This window comes from Diplotaxodon limnothrissa, linkage group LG20 (assembly GCF_057381915.1).
Source record: "Diplotaxodon limnothrissa isolate DT_005_m linkage group LG20, D_limnothrissa_male_GT1.1, whole genome shotgun sequence".
Taxonomy (NCBI): Eukaryota; Metazoa; Chordata; class Actinopteri; order Cichliformes; family Cichlidae; genus Diplotaxodon; species Diplotaxodon limnothrissa.
In genome coordinates, this window is record NC_140615.1 from 5,082,270 (window position 1) to 5,101,028 (window position 18,759).

Here is an 18,759-nt window from a genome sequence, read left to right on the forward strand (position 1 = left end):
AAAGCTCCTCCTTGAGTGGATCTCTTCCTGCCAGCCTCTTTTATCTGGTAGTAAGAGTGGGGTTTCCCTTTTTACATTAATAACAACATTATCACATCTCAACACCAGAGTAGCAGCCATGGCCTTATTCATTATCTGAACTGGTGTGGGCTCCACTTTTAACTGACCCAGAAATGACAACCTGAAGATGGTGAGTATGTACTACGCTGTAAGATGAACTTTTTTCGCATTAGCTTAGTAATGTAAGTATGGTAAATGCCACTGACTTAAAGACTGTGTGAGAATGTAAACTAACTTTCTTTTGTCTCTGGAAAAGACTAAGAGGTGGGATAAGACACTGACATTCTCCTAAACTGGTGACAATCTCTTCTGTAAGGTTAAGGCATTTCTATCACTGTCTTAAACATCTGACAGGCAGGAGCAGACAGTGAAGCTGTTTGATTGACTGAAAAGACAGGATCAACAGAAACAGTAAAGCACTCCACCCATGTGAAATGCCTACAAAGTAGAGGCTGGGTGGGTTGTAAATACATACATTTAAGGGAAAAGTGGATGAATAAATGTTTAAAGATGTGTCTTTTTTTAGTTAATGCAATTTACAACCTGGGTTTACAGCTCTGATTAGCACTGAATAGTGAAATATACATGTTTGTGTCATGATTTTATGTTTTTTAATAAAATGTATAATTCCTAGTCCGAATGTTATTACTGAGCACAGTGTCTATGTGCTCTATGATATATGGTTATAAAGTAAAAAGCATTTTCAGCAGTAAATATGATTTTTTTTAAAACTTAAATTGAATGTGGTTGTTTTTTTGTTTTGTTTTTTTTTATAAAAAAGAGGAAACAATCATAAAGAATGCCATCATCAGTCATAGAACATCCATGCACATCAGTAAAAACATCAAAATTCAGTCATGGTAAAAAAGAAAGTACATTTATAGGGTTTTACATAACAGGACATAATAAATCATCATCTAATCCTAAGAAAATACAACCTGAGGTGAGCAACAACCCAAACATATTGCACCCGCTTCTTATTTATTTAAGAAAAATAAAGCAAAAATGCAGAAGCAGTGCCTTGAAAATGAAATATAATTAAGCACACCCTTAGCTGCTCCTTAGACTCTAAATTCCACTGGAGGCAGTAAGTGCTGCTAATAAAATGCACTTGAGGAAGTGATCATCACCATGTGTGAGTACCTCTATGAAAGCAGAAGGTTTGGCAGTGTGCAGATGTGGGGCATTCAGGTGTGACACAATGCCAAGGAGGAAAGGCAATAATCTCAGAGAAGCAATTGTTGCCGATCAATATGGGAAAGGTTTGTCATCCGTTTGCACCAACAAAGATTATTCACATGAGGAAAAGATTCAAAAGATCCCCCCCCCCCCCCCCCCCCACACACACACACACAAATAAATAAATAAATAAAATTAAAAAAGAAAGAGAAACCCCCCAAAACCAAGAGCTACACCTCAGAATCTGCAGGCATGTGAGATGTTAAAGCTCTGTAACAGTGTATAGGACACAGATGAGGTCTGTATGGAGATGTTTCTCCATAATGCACAGCACCATGTTTGGTGAAAACTGACCACAGCATATTAGCAGTGCATAACAGCATGTTTTGTAGCCAGAGGACCCGGGCACCTTGAAGTAAAAAAAACAAGGAACTTCTCTGTAAGTCAAAGTATTCTAGAGCCAAACGTGTGAGGCTGAAAGCTAAAGTTAGTCTGAAAATTGGGCCATTATACAGAATAAGCATGCAAGTAAACTAGAAGATCTCCATCAGAATGGTTGAAAAAGAAAAGAGACGTCAGACCTCAGTCTGATTGAAATGCTGCAGTCACGCCTCACAATGATGTGAGAGACTGATGAATTCAACAGAAGATGTAGCACTTGAACTTACTGCTCTAGGTGATTTAATAAGCTGGGTGTACTTAGTTTTCCATACATTGCTTATGTATTTTTGCTCAGTTTTTTAGTTGTGAAGTAATACAGAAACAAGCAGCAGTGACTTTAAACCTTTGATTCGATCTTTCTCTGTGTGCTTTGGTTTCGACTGGATGTGTAGGATGTCAAAAACATTTTGGTTGTAAACTTTGGTCAACTCTGGGTTTTTTTTACGTAAATGTAGTTCTTTTACTCAAATAAAGGGTTGTTTCACAGAGTGATTGTAATTGAGAAATATGCTGAATCCCAGGCCACTCATTTAATCAGTTACACATATCAGAGTACAGCAGTGGGTCAAACACAGTACTGTATCTGCTGAGCGATATGTGAAAATGGTACACTGGCAGGTCATTTTTGAGTCTTTTGCTTTTTGTTTCAGTTTTCCGGAAGCCAACCTTCCTGGTTAGGTTCAGTCTCACATCTTTCAAAAACACACCATTATTTCAGGGCTGGTAGTCTAAAAATAATTCCTCAGGAGTCACTGAAGACCATACCAGAGCTAAGGACAGGGAATATTGCATCAGGTGTTCAGGAACATTCAATTATATGGTGAAATTGATCTTTGGATGTGTTAATAAGTGTCTGTTTTCAGTTTTGTGTTTACATTTTATTTCTGCTACTCTCAAGTGGCCGAAAGCACCAGTAAATGCATTTTTAAAAGAACTGGACTAATAGGTCTTACACCTATGTTTCTTCCTTATATAAAGTCATGTTAACTAAGGATGCACTTGTAATATTAAAAGATCATAAACAAGTTCTTTTCTGTCTGTTCAGTCCTCTGGATCATTTGTCATCCTCTGACATGTAATTTTTTCCACAACAATCAGCACTCGAATCGGTGGATATCTCAGCTTCTTATGGGTACCTTGCTGCGGCTTATCAGCGCTGTCAGAGTTCTCATTAATTTTTCAGAATAATGCCGTGAGTGGCTTTATGATAACAGTTGACAGTTGTCACCATTCACACAGCATTTCTTCTCTCTTCTTTCTTCTCAGTCTGTGAGTTTCTTTGATATTAAAAGACTTGTGAAGTTCTGAAAAAGACCAGGCAGCGCAAATAAGGACTGTGCTGTGTCTGCAAGGGTTTATGCTTGAAAGCTGTCAACAGAGTAACTTCACTCGCTTCTTTCTGATATGACATGTGTATAATCCCTACAGTGGATGTTGTGTGCGCAATTTTATATGACATGATGTTAAACAGAAAGCTTTTATAAATCAATAAACTGTTCAATATAATGATTCATAATAGTTTGCTCTGTGGCCCTGTTCTTATCATACTGGCTCCAATGAAAAGATTAAATATTAAGTGAAAGGAGACTTCAGATAAGAATGTGTATTTCTATTAGAGCAGTGACCTTTCCCTGCAGTGACATACTGTCCTTGGGCTGATGTTAGTGTGAACCACAAGGCCTGAGAAAGAGGAGAGAGACTTGTCTTCACACGGTTCATCATTCATAAGAAAAAGTGATACTTAGAGCATAGCTATCATTGACTTTATGAAACCACAAGTGTTATAATACATTTTCACAGTTGTTGTATTGATTGGTTCATATTTCCAAAGACAGTTCTGCTCATTATAGTAATGATCTATTTAAATAATACATGAATTAATAGAGTACAGAGTACCATAATAACAAGTGTGCTTTGACTTTTCTGGCGAAACATATATACACGCACAGTACTGTGCAAAAATCTTGAGCCACCACTCAGGACTTTTTTCTACAATTCTCATTCACTCAGTCACACACACAATCATACAGTGTTTACATCTATGCCTAAGCAGTTTTTTTAATCTAACATTCACATGTAAACACACACACACACACACACACACACACACACACACACACACACACACACACACACACACACACACACACACACTGATGAATGCATCAAGAGCAACTGGGGGTTCAGCATCTTGCCCAAGAATACACGTGGACTGGAGGAGCCAGGAAGTGATCTACCAGCATTCAGATTGGTAGATGGCCAGCTCTGAGTCACCACTGGCCCTAGGAGGCAGACTTTCTTAAAAACACTCTTTTTCGCTCCCAGTATTTGTTTGGACATTGGCTGTGTATTCACTCATTTCCAGCCCAGTCTGACAATTTCAGGGAAATTTCTTTATTCTTTTTTTATTTGTTAAGTCACTTAACACTGACCTACTATGAATCGCTCAAGCATAAAAAAAATGCTGATGCTGTATGGTGATGTGTCCTAAAAAAAATTAGGTAAGTGAACAAGTGGTGGAAAAACTCTAAAGAACTATCTGCAGCAGAAGAACACTATCTGAAAGTCATATCCATAAAATCAGTGGAAACTGGTCTTAGGGAGTGATTACTCCAACTTTGATTTTGGTTCAAATGACCATCAGTATGCATGGACGAGTTCAGAGAGAGATAGAACAGTGAATGTCTAGAACTATCCAACCCAATATCACGGCAAAATGTGTAATAGACACCGAAGCATGAAAAGGGCGCACATGCAGAAGTTGCAGTAAGCAGCAGTAACAGCAAAGGGAAATATTTTATTTTAAACAAAATTAAAATAATCTTGGGAACGTGTTTAAACAGCCATCATTACACATTAGTTGCCTTGCTTAAACGTTTCTGATGATTAAGGACCCTTGAATATATTTTATAGGGTTTTTTTGCTCACTACCGACTTCTTGGCTGTAAATATATTATTTCTCCCTGTTGGTAATCGTCTGGGTTGAACCATCTGTGAAACATGGTGGAGTTTTTGTTTCTTATGGTTCCTGGTTCAATGACCCAGTGTTTTGAGTTTTTTTTGGTTAATCTTTGGGTTTATGAAGTCATTTAGGGTCTAGTTCTATATTGCTTCATCCTTTGAGCACTTCTGAGTTTTGTTCTGTTCCTTGGTTTGTGTCACCTTTTTGTGTTCAGTCTGTCCTAGACTTGTCCCTGTGTTTCCTTCCTAGCATCACTGTATGAAGTCTGTCTTGTCTCTGTGTGTTTCCCTTTCTGTCTTTGTGTCAAATCTGCATTTCTGTTCCCGTGTTCTGTTATTTTATTTTGTGTTCTGTCTTATTTTGGTAGTCTTTCATGCTGTCCCTCATTCTACTTTGCTGTGTGTTTCCCTGCTTCTTGTTCCTGTTTCCTCCAGTAAGTGTATCCCCTGGTTTTAATTTTGTCTGGATCACAGTTGACTAGTTTAGTTCAGCCAGAATAAAGGTTTGTTTCTTTTCAACTTCTGTTCGAAACCTGCCTGCCACATCACTTCACATGACACTGTCACAGTTTGGAGCAGCATTTCTGCCAATGTGGCTGTTGATCTTGTCAAAACTGATTGAATTGTGAACGCAGAAAAGTACTAAAGCCACACTGTCATACAGTAAAAGGATACTTGGACAGAAAAGACAGTGTTTCACTATCAGTCGTGGATTGGCCTCCCCAGACTTCAACATTATTGAAGCAGAGTGGGATCACCTAAAGCACAGGTGTCCTACTCCAGGCCTCGAGGGCCGGTATCCTGCAGGTTTTAGATGTGTCCTTGATCCAACACAGCTGATTTAAATGACTAAATTACCTCTTCAACATGTATTGAAGTTCTACAGAAGCCTGGTAATTAACTGATCATTTGATTCAGGTGTGTTGACCAAGGGTGCGATCTAAAACCTGCAGGACACCGGCCCTCGAGGCCATTAGCTCCCCACCCGACCTAAAGGAAGCTAACAGCCAAACGTGAGTTTGGATATCCTTAAGGAAGCCTGGAAAACTATTCCTCAAAGATACGTTACATTATATACGATTGTAAGGTCTTTGCCTTAAAAAGTGAAGCAACTGTTTGATTTGACACTATATAAATGAAATTGAATTGAACAGAAAGAGCTTGTCTAAGAGAGTTCAGGCTGTGTAGAAGAATAAAGGTGGTGATTCCAAATATTGACTTTCAAGCTGGTTAGAAGTGCACAAACTCTGGTTTTGTCTTTTATTCTGTATTTTTGTTCACGTTTGCAAAATGCTGAACCTATTTCCCATTGTCTTAGAAAAATACAAGGTGTGGCTCAAGACTTTTGCACAATACTGTATGTGGATCAATATTTCTTCTGGGTGGTCTGTTCCAGCTGTGCTTTCAGTCAATAAATTGAGCTGAACCTCTAACCAACATGGCTATTCCGCTTCTCCCTTAAACTCCAGCAAAAGAGGATGAAGTGATTGCGTATTCGCTCCTGTAAGAAACATTTTCATTAAAAATGGAGGAGAGGTTTGATCTACCTGGGATCTCATCAGGCATCATAAATAAGCAAGTGTCTTTTGCCCCCAGTGCTGCTGCACAACAAGAAACACATCACCTCACCAAAACACTTATACATGATAGCAACATCTGTCTCAGGGAGCAGCTGAAACAGACCCTGAAAATGAAATGAGGATAACACCAACAAAACAGTTCTGTAAAGTCATGCCAGCACTTTACTATGTGTTATACAGTAAAGCACAGAATGATGCTCGTGTCTATTGTTGACTTTGTTATGCATGTGCGACTTCACAGAGAAGCAATCAGTCATAAAAACAAGGCCACCAATACCGCCTCCGCTGCAAGAACATCTGTGTCAGACTCCTCTGCGTTGTGATGCAGCAGTTTGGGAACATCAATTCCTGGTTGGCACTGCAGCTAATGAGAGGCTACATTCACATCAATGAACATAAATGAGCAGATGAAAAAAAACCCACCAAAAAAACAAAATGTGTGGATGAAAATTTGCAGCAGATGGAAAATTTGCATTCAGTATCAGCCGAACATTGCCTATTAAGATGTAATGATATGCAGCATATTACTGGCAGTATGTCACAGAGCAATTACAGCACAGTGATTAAGTGAAATCCCGTTTAGCTGCAAAATAAACATAAAGGTGTTTTAACAGAAAACCAGGGCAATCTCAGAGCATTAATGAAACTACTTCTATAAATCGGTGCAAGGAAATCGATGCAGTTAAACAAGCTACTTTCCAGTAAAAATCAATTATTCACCAAAAAAGGCCTACAAAATTAGAACAGCATCAATATTTTATCTCCTTTTGTTATGTTTTTTTTTTAACGAAAGAAGAAAAAGCTAATCTCTGCACCAGGATGTTGACAACGCAGCCTTGAAGCAGGCTGTAAAATGTGGGGAGGGCATTGCCTGCTGTGTGAACCCAGACTAAAGAGAAGATGCACTAAATCATCCACTGGATTGATTTAAAATGATATTTTTATGGAGCAGGTTGAGGAAATGATGATTGTCTGCTTTGTTAGCTCTGCAGTTCCTTCTTTGGGTAAATAAGAGATCAATGGACAGTATGGCTGTTAAAGCTTAGTGGTGCATTTTCTTTCTGACACTAATTCCCTATACCAGAGTGCTGTCCTTTGTCTTCACTGACTGCCCTTATGACAGAGTGCCACCTACTGGTGAAGATGCACTTAGTACTAAGTTTATTAAAATGTGGTGGTGCCAAGAGAAGCTGCTACTGATTTGGCTGACTTCCGGCTTCCTCATTAAGCATCTCCTGCAGGTTCTGGAGGACAGATCAGTGTTTTTTTTTTTTAATCTAAAATAGTTTTGATGACAGCTCCAAAGACCTGCTTGGCGCCCTTACAGGAACTAATTATAAAAAAAGGGTGGGGGTGGGGGTGGGGGGGCACAGGGAAAAGAAAACACAGCACTGCTACACATAATGACATGCTAAACTGTGCTGCTTATATGATTTCTTAGCTATGAAAGAACATGCGTTGTGTAACTTGGCAATGTTCTTTGTACAATTCAGCAAAAAAAAAAAACTAAATCAAGATTTTGCACAATTTTAAGGCAGGATATCATCTCTCTTTTTGATCACAAACAAGATTTTTGTTTTCCTTTGGTTTCTGAGCACGAGCCAGCTGTTTGAAGTTCTTGACTATCTGACCTTGATCCTACAGTATGTTCCAGAAAATCTTCCCACATCCACAGAAGCTCACCCACACACCGTCACTAGACCTAAAATTCTGTCCCCATTGTAAAGAGACAATGTGTTTTTTATTGCTCCACTTCTCAGGCAACTTTAAACAAGTTCGTGATGGTAAAATGTTACGCTGAATGCAGCGCTGTCCACTTCAGTGACACAGGAAGAGTCATGAGCAGATGTATAACCACAACCAGGCAGGGTTCGACTTGTTTACTGCAGTGCCAGAAAATGACACATATTGTGTGCAAATTTAGGTTTTTACCCCGAAGGAAAATGCTGCATTTATCTTACTCTGTGTGAGTTCAAACCCCTGCAGCCCCACGTATGGTAACAGTAAGCGCAAACACCAGCAAACACACATCAGAGGGAGGGATAATTGCCTGCCTCGACAAGTCTAAAGTAAAATGTGCAGAGGCAGTTGAACTGCTGTCTGACTCACTTCCCACCTGCTATCAGCTGCTTTTTTCTCAGGACTTTTTTTTTTAATGAGGACAGGGAAATTCCCAACTCTTTTCCCATTTTTCTGAGATTGTGGTTTTTAAAAACCTGCTGAATAGACTTTGCCGTGCTCAGCTTTGCATTCTGGGAGTGTAACGGTTAACTGTTTTTCCTTCCCTGTTCCTTGTGGCAGATTTGAAAAAAACAACTCTTTATAAGAGTTACAAAGGCGTTACTCCATATGCAGTTAAACAATCCAAAATAATATTTAGGGCAATCAGAGCTCCCACCATAGCCCATGGTGTCACTCCTTGTGGCTGTGCTTTGGTTGGCACCTGCTCATAAAAGGCCACTGCTTATGACTGGGAGTAATTAGCTTTTAATGGTGGTGGTGGTGAAAGATGGCTGTCCTTAAAGTCAACATTACTCCGCCTGCATTAACTTGTTCTGCGGTGGCAGCAGACACTGTCTGCCCCCACAAGTGGCTCTCAGCCAAACCCCTCTGTTGCTTTTTAGTGATATTATATAATGACAGTACTTCACACAAATTGCCTGCAGCATTATTTAAAACGATATCTCCCCGGGGTCGTATGGTGGCCTAGGGGTTAAGGCGTGAATGTCTACCACAACATACCCAGTTCCCTTCCTGCTGTGGCCCTTTTCTCCTTTTCATGTTTTAATCTAAAAAAAAAACATGAAGTAAAAGTATACATCTCTCTTCGTGACTTCTTTCATGATAGTTGAACAAAGCTACATGTTCTCAAAGACTTGAGCTGATTCTGCAAGTATTTACAAAACACCAGTTTACATGTACTCATGTTGGTCTGAGATTTCTCTGTCACATCCTGTTTCATTAATCAGTGCCAGTGTGTCCCAATCCTGTAGAGTACCTGAGACGCAGAGGAAGGCTATGACTGTAGCAGTCATTATGGACTCTGTGCCAGGGAAATAACACAATAATTGGACCATGAACATGGCAAATTTGAACTGCATTGATCAGGTTTGCACTGCACCGTGTTTCAAAACTTATTTCCACATGTCTTGGCTGAGTGTAGTCATCATCTCCTGTCATCATCAGAATTCTGAAGAAAGATTCAGGATTAACTCAACCATAGATACAGTTTGGAGAAGTTAAAGGAGGAGTAGTTGAAGAAGAAGAGCTTCAGTGTTTTGTCTTGTGTGTTTTAGAGTAAACATGATAATGGATGAATTGCTACTGTTCGGATTGTCAGCATCACTATTATTGTTTTTTTAGCATATAAAATCCCTGATGTTGACGATAGTAATAAGTATATTTTAATTGTATCCACTTTTGTATCCATTTTTCCCATCTCCTAACATCCCAACATTTTATTAGATTTGTACAATAAAGCATGATATGGAAAAATATTGTGCCAATAAACAAGAAATATTCCCAAACTAATGGCCTGCATTCTGATTATCATTGACGAAGTAGAATAATTACTCCTGTCTACTGATCCAGGGAGACATGAGTCAAACTTCCAGCCTCTTGTGCTCCTACACTCGTATTCATATGACTCTATTCAACTTTATGACAACTGTGTAAAGTCTGTTCATGGAAATATTTCTGTCAAGTGTTTCATGCTGACTTATGACTCATTATAGACAAGCTGTTATATGAGTGACCCTTGAGGGATTGGAGGGCACAACATGGTTTCCGCCCCTGGCATTGACTTGTTTTCATCAGTTTTTGTTTTGGTTGTGTCATTTGTTATGTGTGCTGTGCTACAATGATCTTAGTGTGACAGTTTCACCCACAAGCACGCATAGTATCTGGACAAATTATGAAGTGCTACAGATATTCAGAGACAATACATGAGACATACGGGTAAAAACTGTTTTAGTTTCACTGCTACTGTAGTAATGAACTGAAGAACATGGAGCGATCAAAATTAAAAGAAAGAAATACAGAGCCTGTCTTGGAAAACCAAAATAAACATGCGTAAAAACAAAACCATTCCCAGAATAGCTGCAAGACTCAGCAGACTCAGCACAGGCTGCGTAAAGTACCTGGACGTGGTGACGGGGTTACATTTCCTCCACATCAAACCAAGTAATGCTCCTGATTGTTGCACAATCTCTGAATCCCACCACAATGTCAGCAAGCCAGTCGTCATAAAATACAACACAGCTGAAAAACGAAGCTAGCCAAGGAACCACATCAACTGTCGCAGACAGGAAGTGAACTGCCTGCTAGTAACATACCATAAGACATAAACAATTTGCTTTAACAAGGCAGTTTTAAAGTAAACAGGGCATGTTAACAATTAAGGGCAAAGTTGCAAAACTGCAAACATTGAATCCAGGCTGGCTGAAAAAAATGAGGGTATGAATTACACTTTGGTGAAACACTCACACAGTTCTGCTGCCACCGTTCAAAAGATTTCTTGGCTATAAAATGGTGTTTTTATAGTATCTGCATGTGTGTGTGTTTTTTAGCAACCCCAGGGAAAATACACAGAGGCCACAAATGATGACTTTTTTGGTATTACATAAGTTAGTCATTTGCACAGTAAACCTAATCCAAAAAATCCAACCCACTTTAGCTGTGAGGGTCTAGCAACTCCACTCTGATATTATCCAGTTCACTGCTGACGCAGTCGGCCACCTCATATGGTCACGTGGTGTGTGCCAACAGACTGAGCTGTGAATGAGGGCGAATTTTGGAATGATGCCATGCAAAAATGTGTATTTTTCAAGGTTTTCGGCCAGACGTCTTTTTGGGAGCACAGTGGTGAAACCAAATGAAATGTGGCATTTGTTAAAATGCATGGAGCCATGTTCATTAAACCTTTGACGCCATGTGAAATCAGAGGCAGATGTTTTGAAACGAGATCTGGGAATCCTTTCCGGAGCTACAAATAAGCAGAAATAACAGTTAGATCATGTTAAATGAAGAAAAAAGGGAGGAAAGGGCATTACATTAAAGAGAGATTTATGTCAGCTGTTGCTTTGAGGCTGAATAGAACTGCTTTATTCTGCACTGAACAAAATCAGTGAACCCAAAGATATAGCAGAATATCAGGGCATGCAGTGTGCTACAATGTAGCTGGCAAGATGAGACATTTTAGACGGGTACATTTTTCAGTTCATTTGCAATAACATGGTTTAGGTTTGTTAGTAGGAGTCAGTAAAGGCAACAAATGTCATAAAATTTGGAACACTGACATTTTTCATTCTTCTTAAATCAAAGTGAGCATAACGTCAAGAAGGCCAAAGAATTCAAGCTCCGATACAGTCCCGGTAGATCAACTGCCAGCACATATAAGCTAATGGCTAATGGTTCAACTGATACATTTCTACACATTCAACTTGCAAATGTTCCATATAATGTGCCTACAGTTGCTGGCCACCTGCAAGCCACTTTGAAACCCAGCCTCCATCTCCTTTGTGACTAACTTAATATATCTGTTTTAATACTGTACTGGAGTCCTCCCTTTTTTTCATGTATGCACTTGGAAGGTAGGGATGTGTGTCCAAAAAAAGAGCCATATCGCCAAATATAAGTGGCAGTATATTTATTTATTTACTTATTGCTATTCTGTTAAAATATGTTAAAGTATGAACTCTTTACACAGCAATGTAAAATATACACATTAAAAACAGAGTACATCCTCTTTCAGTTCTAAGGTTTTACATATCAGGACATAATATAAAAATTGGTTCTGTGCAGGTGCTAAAATTATTTAAATACTGAGATGAACAATAATGAATGGCATACTGTCTTGTGCCATATCATTAGTTATTTAACAATAACCACAACAAATGCAGAAACTGCACCATGTGACTCAATAGCTTGTAGAACCAGCTTTGCAGCAAAAGCAACTTTTCAGCTTGAAGTGATTGTTTTCAGTGATGTAATAGGATTTATCAGTCTGTTACATCATTGTGGGGGAATTTGGGCTCTTTTTTCTGTCCAGCATTGCTTCAGTTCACTGAGATTTGTGGACATCTGGTAACGCGTGGCTCTCTTAAGGTCTTGCCACACCATTCTAGTCAGGTTGAAATCTAGACATTGAGTGGGTCGTTTCAACACCTTGATTCTTTTCTTTGTCAGCCACACTGTTTTAGATTAGCTGGTGTGATTGGGACCATTGTCCTGTAGCATGACCCCGTGTGGGCCGACAGATGGTCTCATATTTGACTCTAGAATACTTTTTGTTTGTCATGAACTTAAACATTTAACATGCTAACTAAAGGTTGTAGGGTGTGAGATGTGAGTGTTGCACTGTCTGACCTTCGGTTGATTTTGGTGGGATGTATGGAAGACTTAAATGCTTTCCACGTTTCACACGATGGACATTAATGGGAAATTGTCTTAAAACTCTTCTCACATTGATAAGCAGCAGCAGTTACTTCTCAAAGATTTTTGCTGATGTCTTCCCTCTTTGGCTGCTATTTCTTAATTCCTATGAAAGCAGTACTTAGTTTCCACACAGTTTCTGCATTTTAGCCAAAACTTTTTGTTTAATACATTTTTCTCATGACGTTGTAATTAATAATTCTAATGATTCTCGTGATACTTAACCTTAGAAGTCAAAAAGTGTGCACTTTCTTTTTCATGTGACTTTAATGGAGACAGGTAAATGGCCTGGAAGTTTTACAGATATGTGAAAGATGTGGACCATTACTGCTGCTGTTCAAGGGAAAACAAAGCGAATTGCAGACATAGAATTAAAAATATGTTCTTCGTGAGAAGATAACATCATTTCTAGTGTACGTCAACAAACATTACCAAATGGCAAACAAAGGATGTATGTGTCAAAATGTATGAAGCATCACCCACACCAGGAAACCATGAATTCAGAGATGCGGAAATACATCTTCCTCAATAAACCACAGGTCCAAAATTTCAACCCTCCTCTTCAGTAATACTGTATGCACACCATTTCCTTTACCAAAAAAGGTAACCCAACAGCTTTAGGTCAGAGGATGTGCATACAGTTCTTTGCATTTCCAAGTTTAAAACTCAGTCTAGTTCTATTTACAGCCAACTGATCTTATAGTCATTCACTTTACTTAGTAAAACATTATTCTCAAGTTCTTGGACAAGACATACCCTCTCTGCTTTTTACACAAGACATTTTGACTCTGCAAAACGAGTTGTTTATTTTCCTGCATCTGTGAAGGTACTAAGTAAACATGTTTGCACAGTAGAAAGGATGTGTTCACTGACAAAAAGCCCCATATCTGTAGTCTTGACCATTCATGTGAGAACAAGTGAGTCATGGCATGCTGGCTGAGACACATCCTCTCCCACCTTGATATTCACATCTCCCAAAATATCAACATTTCATGGTTCAACATTCACACAGCAGTACACATAGTTGGCATTCTCTAAAGATTAAAGATTAAAAAACAAGTTTTCCTTAAGTCATATCTGTGTTTATGTGTTTTTCAGTGATGTCTCAAATTGTTATGAAATCAATGCGTGCATGAGAACTTTATGGGAAACATACAAAAACATTTGACGCAGTGCTTCTTGCCAAATAGGACATGTTAGTAATTGCTAATGAATTGAGTCATTCTGGGGATAAAGCAATTGAAGATGTTGCACCAGTAGTTGGCAGGCAATGATGAAGCAGTTAGTTCCCAAAAATCTGAACTGCAAAAATGTAAACTGCAAAGGAAGTAAATGTGAGTGTGTGCTGATTTCATTGTTACCATTTATGATGATACATACTAATGCTTAATGCAGCAAATACAAGAAATCATTAGGTTACTGCCTTAACAAAGCAACATTTTCTTTCCAAGTTTTCAATGCGATCCTGCGTCTGGCTTGACCTAGTTTCATGTTTCCTTTGGTTTCAAAACTTAACAAAAAGAGGAAACAAGTTGTATTTATGAAAAAAGTGGAAGCAGAAATCTTTTTATATCAATAATTTGAGCAGAAATAACAGAAGTGTCTAGCTGAGTCCCATGATGACACGATGAGTGTGTTATGCTTTAAAAATACAAAATTTAAAAAAAAAAAAAAAACAACTTCACTGTTCAAATTTAACCTTTTGTTTATTTTTTTTGTTTAATGATGTTAATCTCTTTTGTTATTTCCTGAATGGTTTTTATGGTGTTTTTGGGGTTTTTTTGGTGCTTTTTGAATGGCTGAAAACACATAAAACTTTCAAAGTACTTCATCATTTCCTAATTATTTTTGTGGGTATCTGGCATCATACATTATTTATTTATTTTAATCAAAACACAAAACAAGCATTGCTGTTTACCAAAATTGGTCTTATCAGCCATTGCCAGGTAGTCATTCAGTAACACTCATTTCCAGTCTGACAAATCTACCCAAAACTACATTAGGTCAGTCACTCATTAGCTGTTATATGTAAAGCTAAAAGTGGATATTTGGAAAGTCCCTATGTTCATTCAACTAATGCAGTTTGCCAAAATGTATGTAGGAGGGATGCGGTTTTTGTGTGGGAGGGGAATAAGGTCAGGTGACTAAGAGTTTTTTTGATGTATAAATACAAGGTTCCCTCACCCTTAACCAGCAGCACATCACAGCAAGACTACAGCAAGAGCCTCCAGTCAAAACGAAGAAGGGAGCCAAAGCTGCAGCAAAATCCAACATCAGAGGAGAATCATTTTGGCTTTTTTTTTTTAGTTTGTTTCTTTTGGTCTGAGTCCTTGCTGACTGAAAACTCTTAGTAAATATTTTTGTTATATTTTGCGCCAGCCTACAGTAGATCTCACCATGAGATGCTGTACTTTACTTGTGTGTTTACTTTTGGGCATAAGCACACAAAACGGATGGAGCCTTCCCCTGAAGTCCGTCTTTGTCACCTTTCCAGGAGACATTCCCAAAAACATGACTGATTCGGAGCTGGCAGAAGTAAGTATGAGGGCTATTTTATTCAGACAGAATAAAATTGCATAAGTGGGATATTTAACCAAGCTATGCAGAAAGACAGTGTAAATACAGATAAAGTTAATTTCTGCAGAAGGATTGTAACAGTAACACAGTAATGTTGGTTTGTCGTGTTCTCCTTCCAGAATTACCTAAAGAACTTCGGCTACATGAATACTGTGGAACGCAGTGGCTTCCAGTCTATGGTGTCCACCTCCAAGGCTCTGAAGAGGATGCAGAATCAGCTGGGGCTGGAGGAGACTGGGGTGCTGGATAAAGAAACCCTGGATGCTATGAAAAAACCTCGCTGCGGAGTTCCTGATGTGGCCAACTATCAAACCTTTGCAGGAGACCTCAAGTGGGACCACAAAGATGTTACTTATAGGTGAGCAAGAAAAAAAAAGTCACTGAGTTCACTATGTAAGGGGCGGACTGTGCAACGAAGTTCTGACTGTGTATGTTATTTTATCTCCTCCACAGGATCCTTAACTATTCCCCAGACATGGATAGCGCTATCATTGACGATGCTTTTGCCAGAGCGTTTAAGGTGTGGAGTGATGTGACCCCTCTGACTTTTACCCGTCTCTATGACGGCACGGCTGACATCATGATATCGTTTGGGAAAAAGGGTAATGTGCTTTACGATGGTCGTTTGATTTGTTTTATGCGCGCTGACGCAACATAGTTGCATAGAAAACCAAACACTAATGTGAAGTGCACATTTCTATTCAGACCACGGAGACCCCTACCCATTTGATGGTAAGGATGGCCTTCTAGCCCATGCCTACCCCCCTGGTGAGGGTATTCAGGGAGACGCCCACTTCGACGATGATGAGTTCTGGACCTTGGGGAAAGGAGCAGGTAATTAGAAACACCGGCAACAAGCATTTGTCTCCCCCTAGTGTTCACTTTAAATGTAATTAAATGTCCGGTCTCTTCTGTCTATATAGTTGTGAAGACTCACTTTGGAAATGCGAATGGCGCCACGTGCCACTTTCCCTTCAGTTTTGAGGGCAAATCTTACTCCACCTGCACCACACAGGGCCGCACAGACAATCTGCCATGGTGTTCCACCACAGCTGACTACGACAAGGACAAGAAATATGGCTTCTGCCCAAGTGAACGTAAGCTTGACACTGTATTCTCCAAGGCAAATCACATGTCACAGGTCACCCAGATAAGCGGATTTGCTTTTGTGACATGCTGACTTCTATTCTCTTTTCATCCTAACAGTTCTATACACTTTTGATGGAAATGCTGGTGGAGCTCCATGTGTTTTCCCTTTCACCTTTCTGGGGGAGGAGTATGACAGCTGTACCACAGAGGGCCGCAGTGATGGTTACCGCTGGTGTGCCACCACAGGCAACTTTGACCAGGATAAGAAATATGGATTCTGTCCCAGTCGTGGTGAGGGAACACATAAACCACAACACATAAATGCAGTGCAGTGCTGCCACAGTGCCTTGTTATTTTTGTTTAACTGCTGCTGTTATGTCTCTGTTTATCCAGATATAGCTGTAATTGGTGGAAATTCTGAGGGAGATCCCTGCCACTTCCCCTTTGTGTTCCTGGGTAAGGAGTATCACTCATGCACAAGTGAGGGACGAGGAGATGGCAAGCTGTGGTGCAGCACCACTGACAGCTATGATGATGACCAGAAATGGGGCTTCTGTCCTGACCAGGGTGAGCAACAAACACAAGGCAGAAAAAAAGTGGAGGTTAAAATGAATCATTAATCATTAATAATATTTAATATATTTGTCACAGGTTATAGTCTGTTCCTGGTGGCTGCCCACGAATTTGGACATGCTCTTGGCCTGGATCACTCCAACATTAGAGAAGCTCTCATGTACCCCATGTACAGCTATGCTGAAGACTTCTCCTTGCATAGCGATGACATTAGCGGAATTCAGTATCTCTATGGTAAGAGTTTCTTCTTAGCATGCGGCATTAAAGTGTTAATGTCCCTAACTTCGCAGCAATATCTCTCATGAAATGATATATTTTTTCAGGAAGTAGAACTGGCCCTGTGCCCACCCCACCTAGCCCCAAACCGCCTACCGCTGAGCCCACTGATCCCACCACCACCACTACTGCAGTACCTGTGGATCCAACCAAAGATGCCTGCAAGCAGGACACATTTGACACCATCACTGTGATTCAAGGAGAACTACATTTCTTCAAGGATGGGTGAGCAGCTTACTCATCCTACTTTATTGCATTCTTCTTTTCCAAACAAGTAAAAACAAGATTTCCAAGCACATGAAATGTTAAATTTTGTGTGTCAATTTTATAGACATTACTGGAAGATGTCCGGGAGCAGCAATGCAGGGCCCTTTTCTATTTCTAACAAGTGGCCTGCTCTTCCAGCTGTCATCGACTCTGCCTTTGAGGACAGTCTGACCAAGAAATTGTACTTCTTCTCAGGTAACGAACCCTCATGCAATGTTTAACAGCCTGTATTAGCCAACAGGTCTAATAATGATCATTTTATTGTTTACAGGGAGCAGATTCTGGGTTTACACAGGGCAGAATGTTCTGGGTCCCCGCAGCATTGAGAAACTAGGCCTGCCCAACAACATTCAGAAAGTGGAGGGAGCTCTGCAGAGGGGAAAAGGCAAAGTTCTGCTCTTCAGTGGGGAGAACTTCTGGAGGTAGGTTAAAACTCAGCCTTTACAGTCCTGAATTTAAGAGAAAACTGCTACTTTTTTTGCCATTTTAATGACATTTTCTCTCTTTGTTTTGGTTGATCTAAACAGGCTGGATGTGAAGGCCCAGACAATCGACAAGGGCTATCCAAAGTTTACTGATGTTGTCTTTGGTGGTATCCCCAGTGATGCTCATGATGTATTCCAGTACCAAGGTAAATAAACTACAAAATGTAAATTTTCTCTTAAGTTTAAGGGGGAAAAAAAACCCAAAACATCAGAAAAAACAGCAGTAGAGCACTTTAGGGTGTTTGCTTTAATTTATATTAACTTCATTATTTTCCTTATAGGTCACACTTACTTCTGCCGGGATCGCTTCTACTGGCGTATGAATTCCCGCAGGCAGGTGGACCGTGTTGGCTATGTCAAATATGACCTGCTCAAGTGCTCATCAGACACCCGCTACTGAATACACACATACTGAGCTGGGAGTTGTAATGTGGTGGTACCCATTTCTCCCAGCTGCTGTCTGGCAGAATGTGACAGTGTTTTTGTGTAGCACCTGCTGTGCTGATTTACATGCTTTCTGGGATGTGAATAATTGTCTTTCAGTCATACTGGTTATAAAACATGTAGCGCCGGCCTAAAAATGTGCCAAAGTCCCAGTACACTAGAGCAAATTGCAATGTTTGGCACTGCCTTCCCTCAGTCTGATTGTCTGTGAACTGATGGTTATGGTGGCCTATAACAGAAACTTAATTATTCTTAACAGCGCTCTGGCTCAGACCCCGGAGCTGCAAAATAATTACCATGTCTGACAGGCTCAGACTATTAACAGTATTAGATTATTTTGATATTTATAGCAATATCTAACATTAATATTATTTTTGTCTCAAACTTATTTGTTT

At 39.7% G+C, this 18,759-nt stretch overlaps 1 protein-coding gene across 1 annotated transcript; it reads left to right on the forward strand.

The window, feature by feature from the left end:
• Positions 1 to 15,032: 15,032 nt before the first annotated feature.
• On the forward strand, positions 15,033 to 18,320 carry mmp9 (matrix metallopeptidase 9). Its single transcript, XM_085345491.1, has 13 exons — positions 15,033 to 15,188; positions 15,350 to 15,588; positions 15,684 to 15,832; positions 15,936 to 16,064; positions 16,154 to 16,327; positions 16,437 to 16,610; positions 16,713 to 16,886; positions 16,971 to 17,126; positions 17,216 to 17,393; positions 17,500 to 17,630; positions 17,707 to 17,857; positions 17,963 to 18,066; positions 18,202 to 18,320. The coding sequence occupies exons 1-13, from the start codon at positions 15,051 to 15,053 to the stop codon at positions 18,318 to 18,320; spliced, it is 2,016 nt and encodes a 671-aa protein (XP_085201617.1). The 5' UTR covers positions 15,033 to 15,050.
• The last annotated feature ends 439 nt before the right edge of the window (positions 18,321 to 18,759 follow it).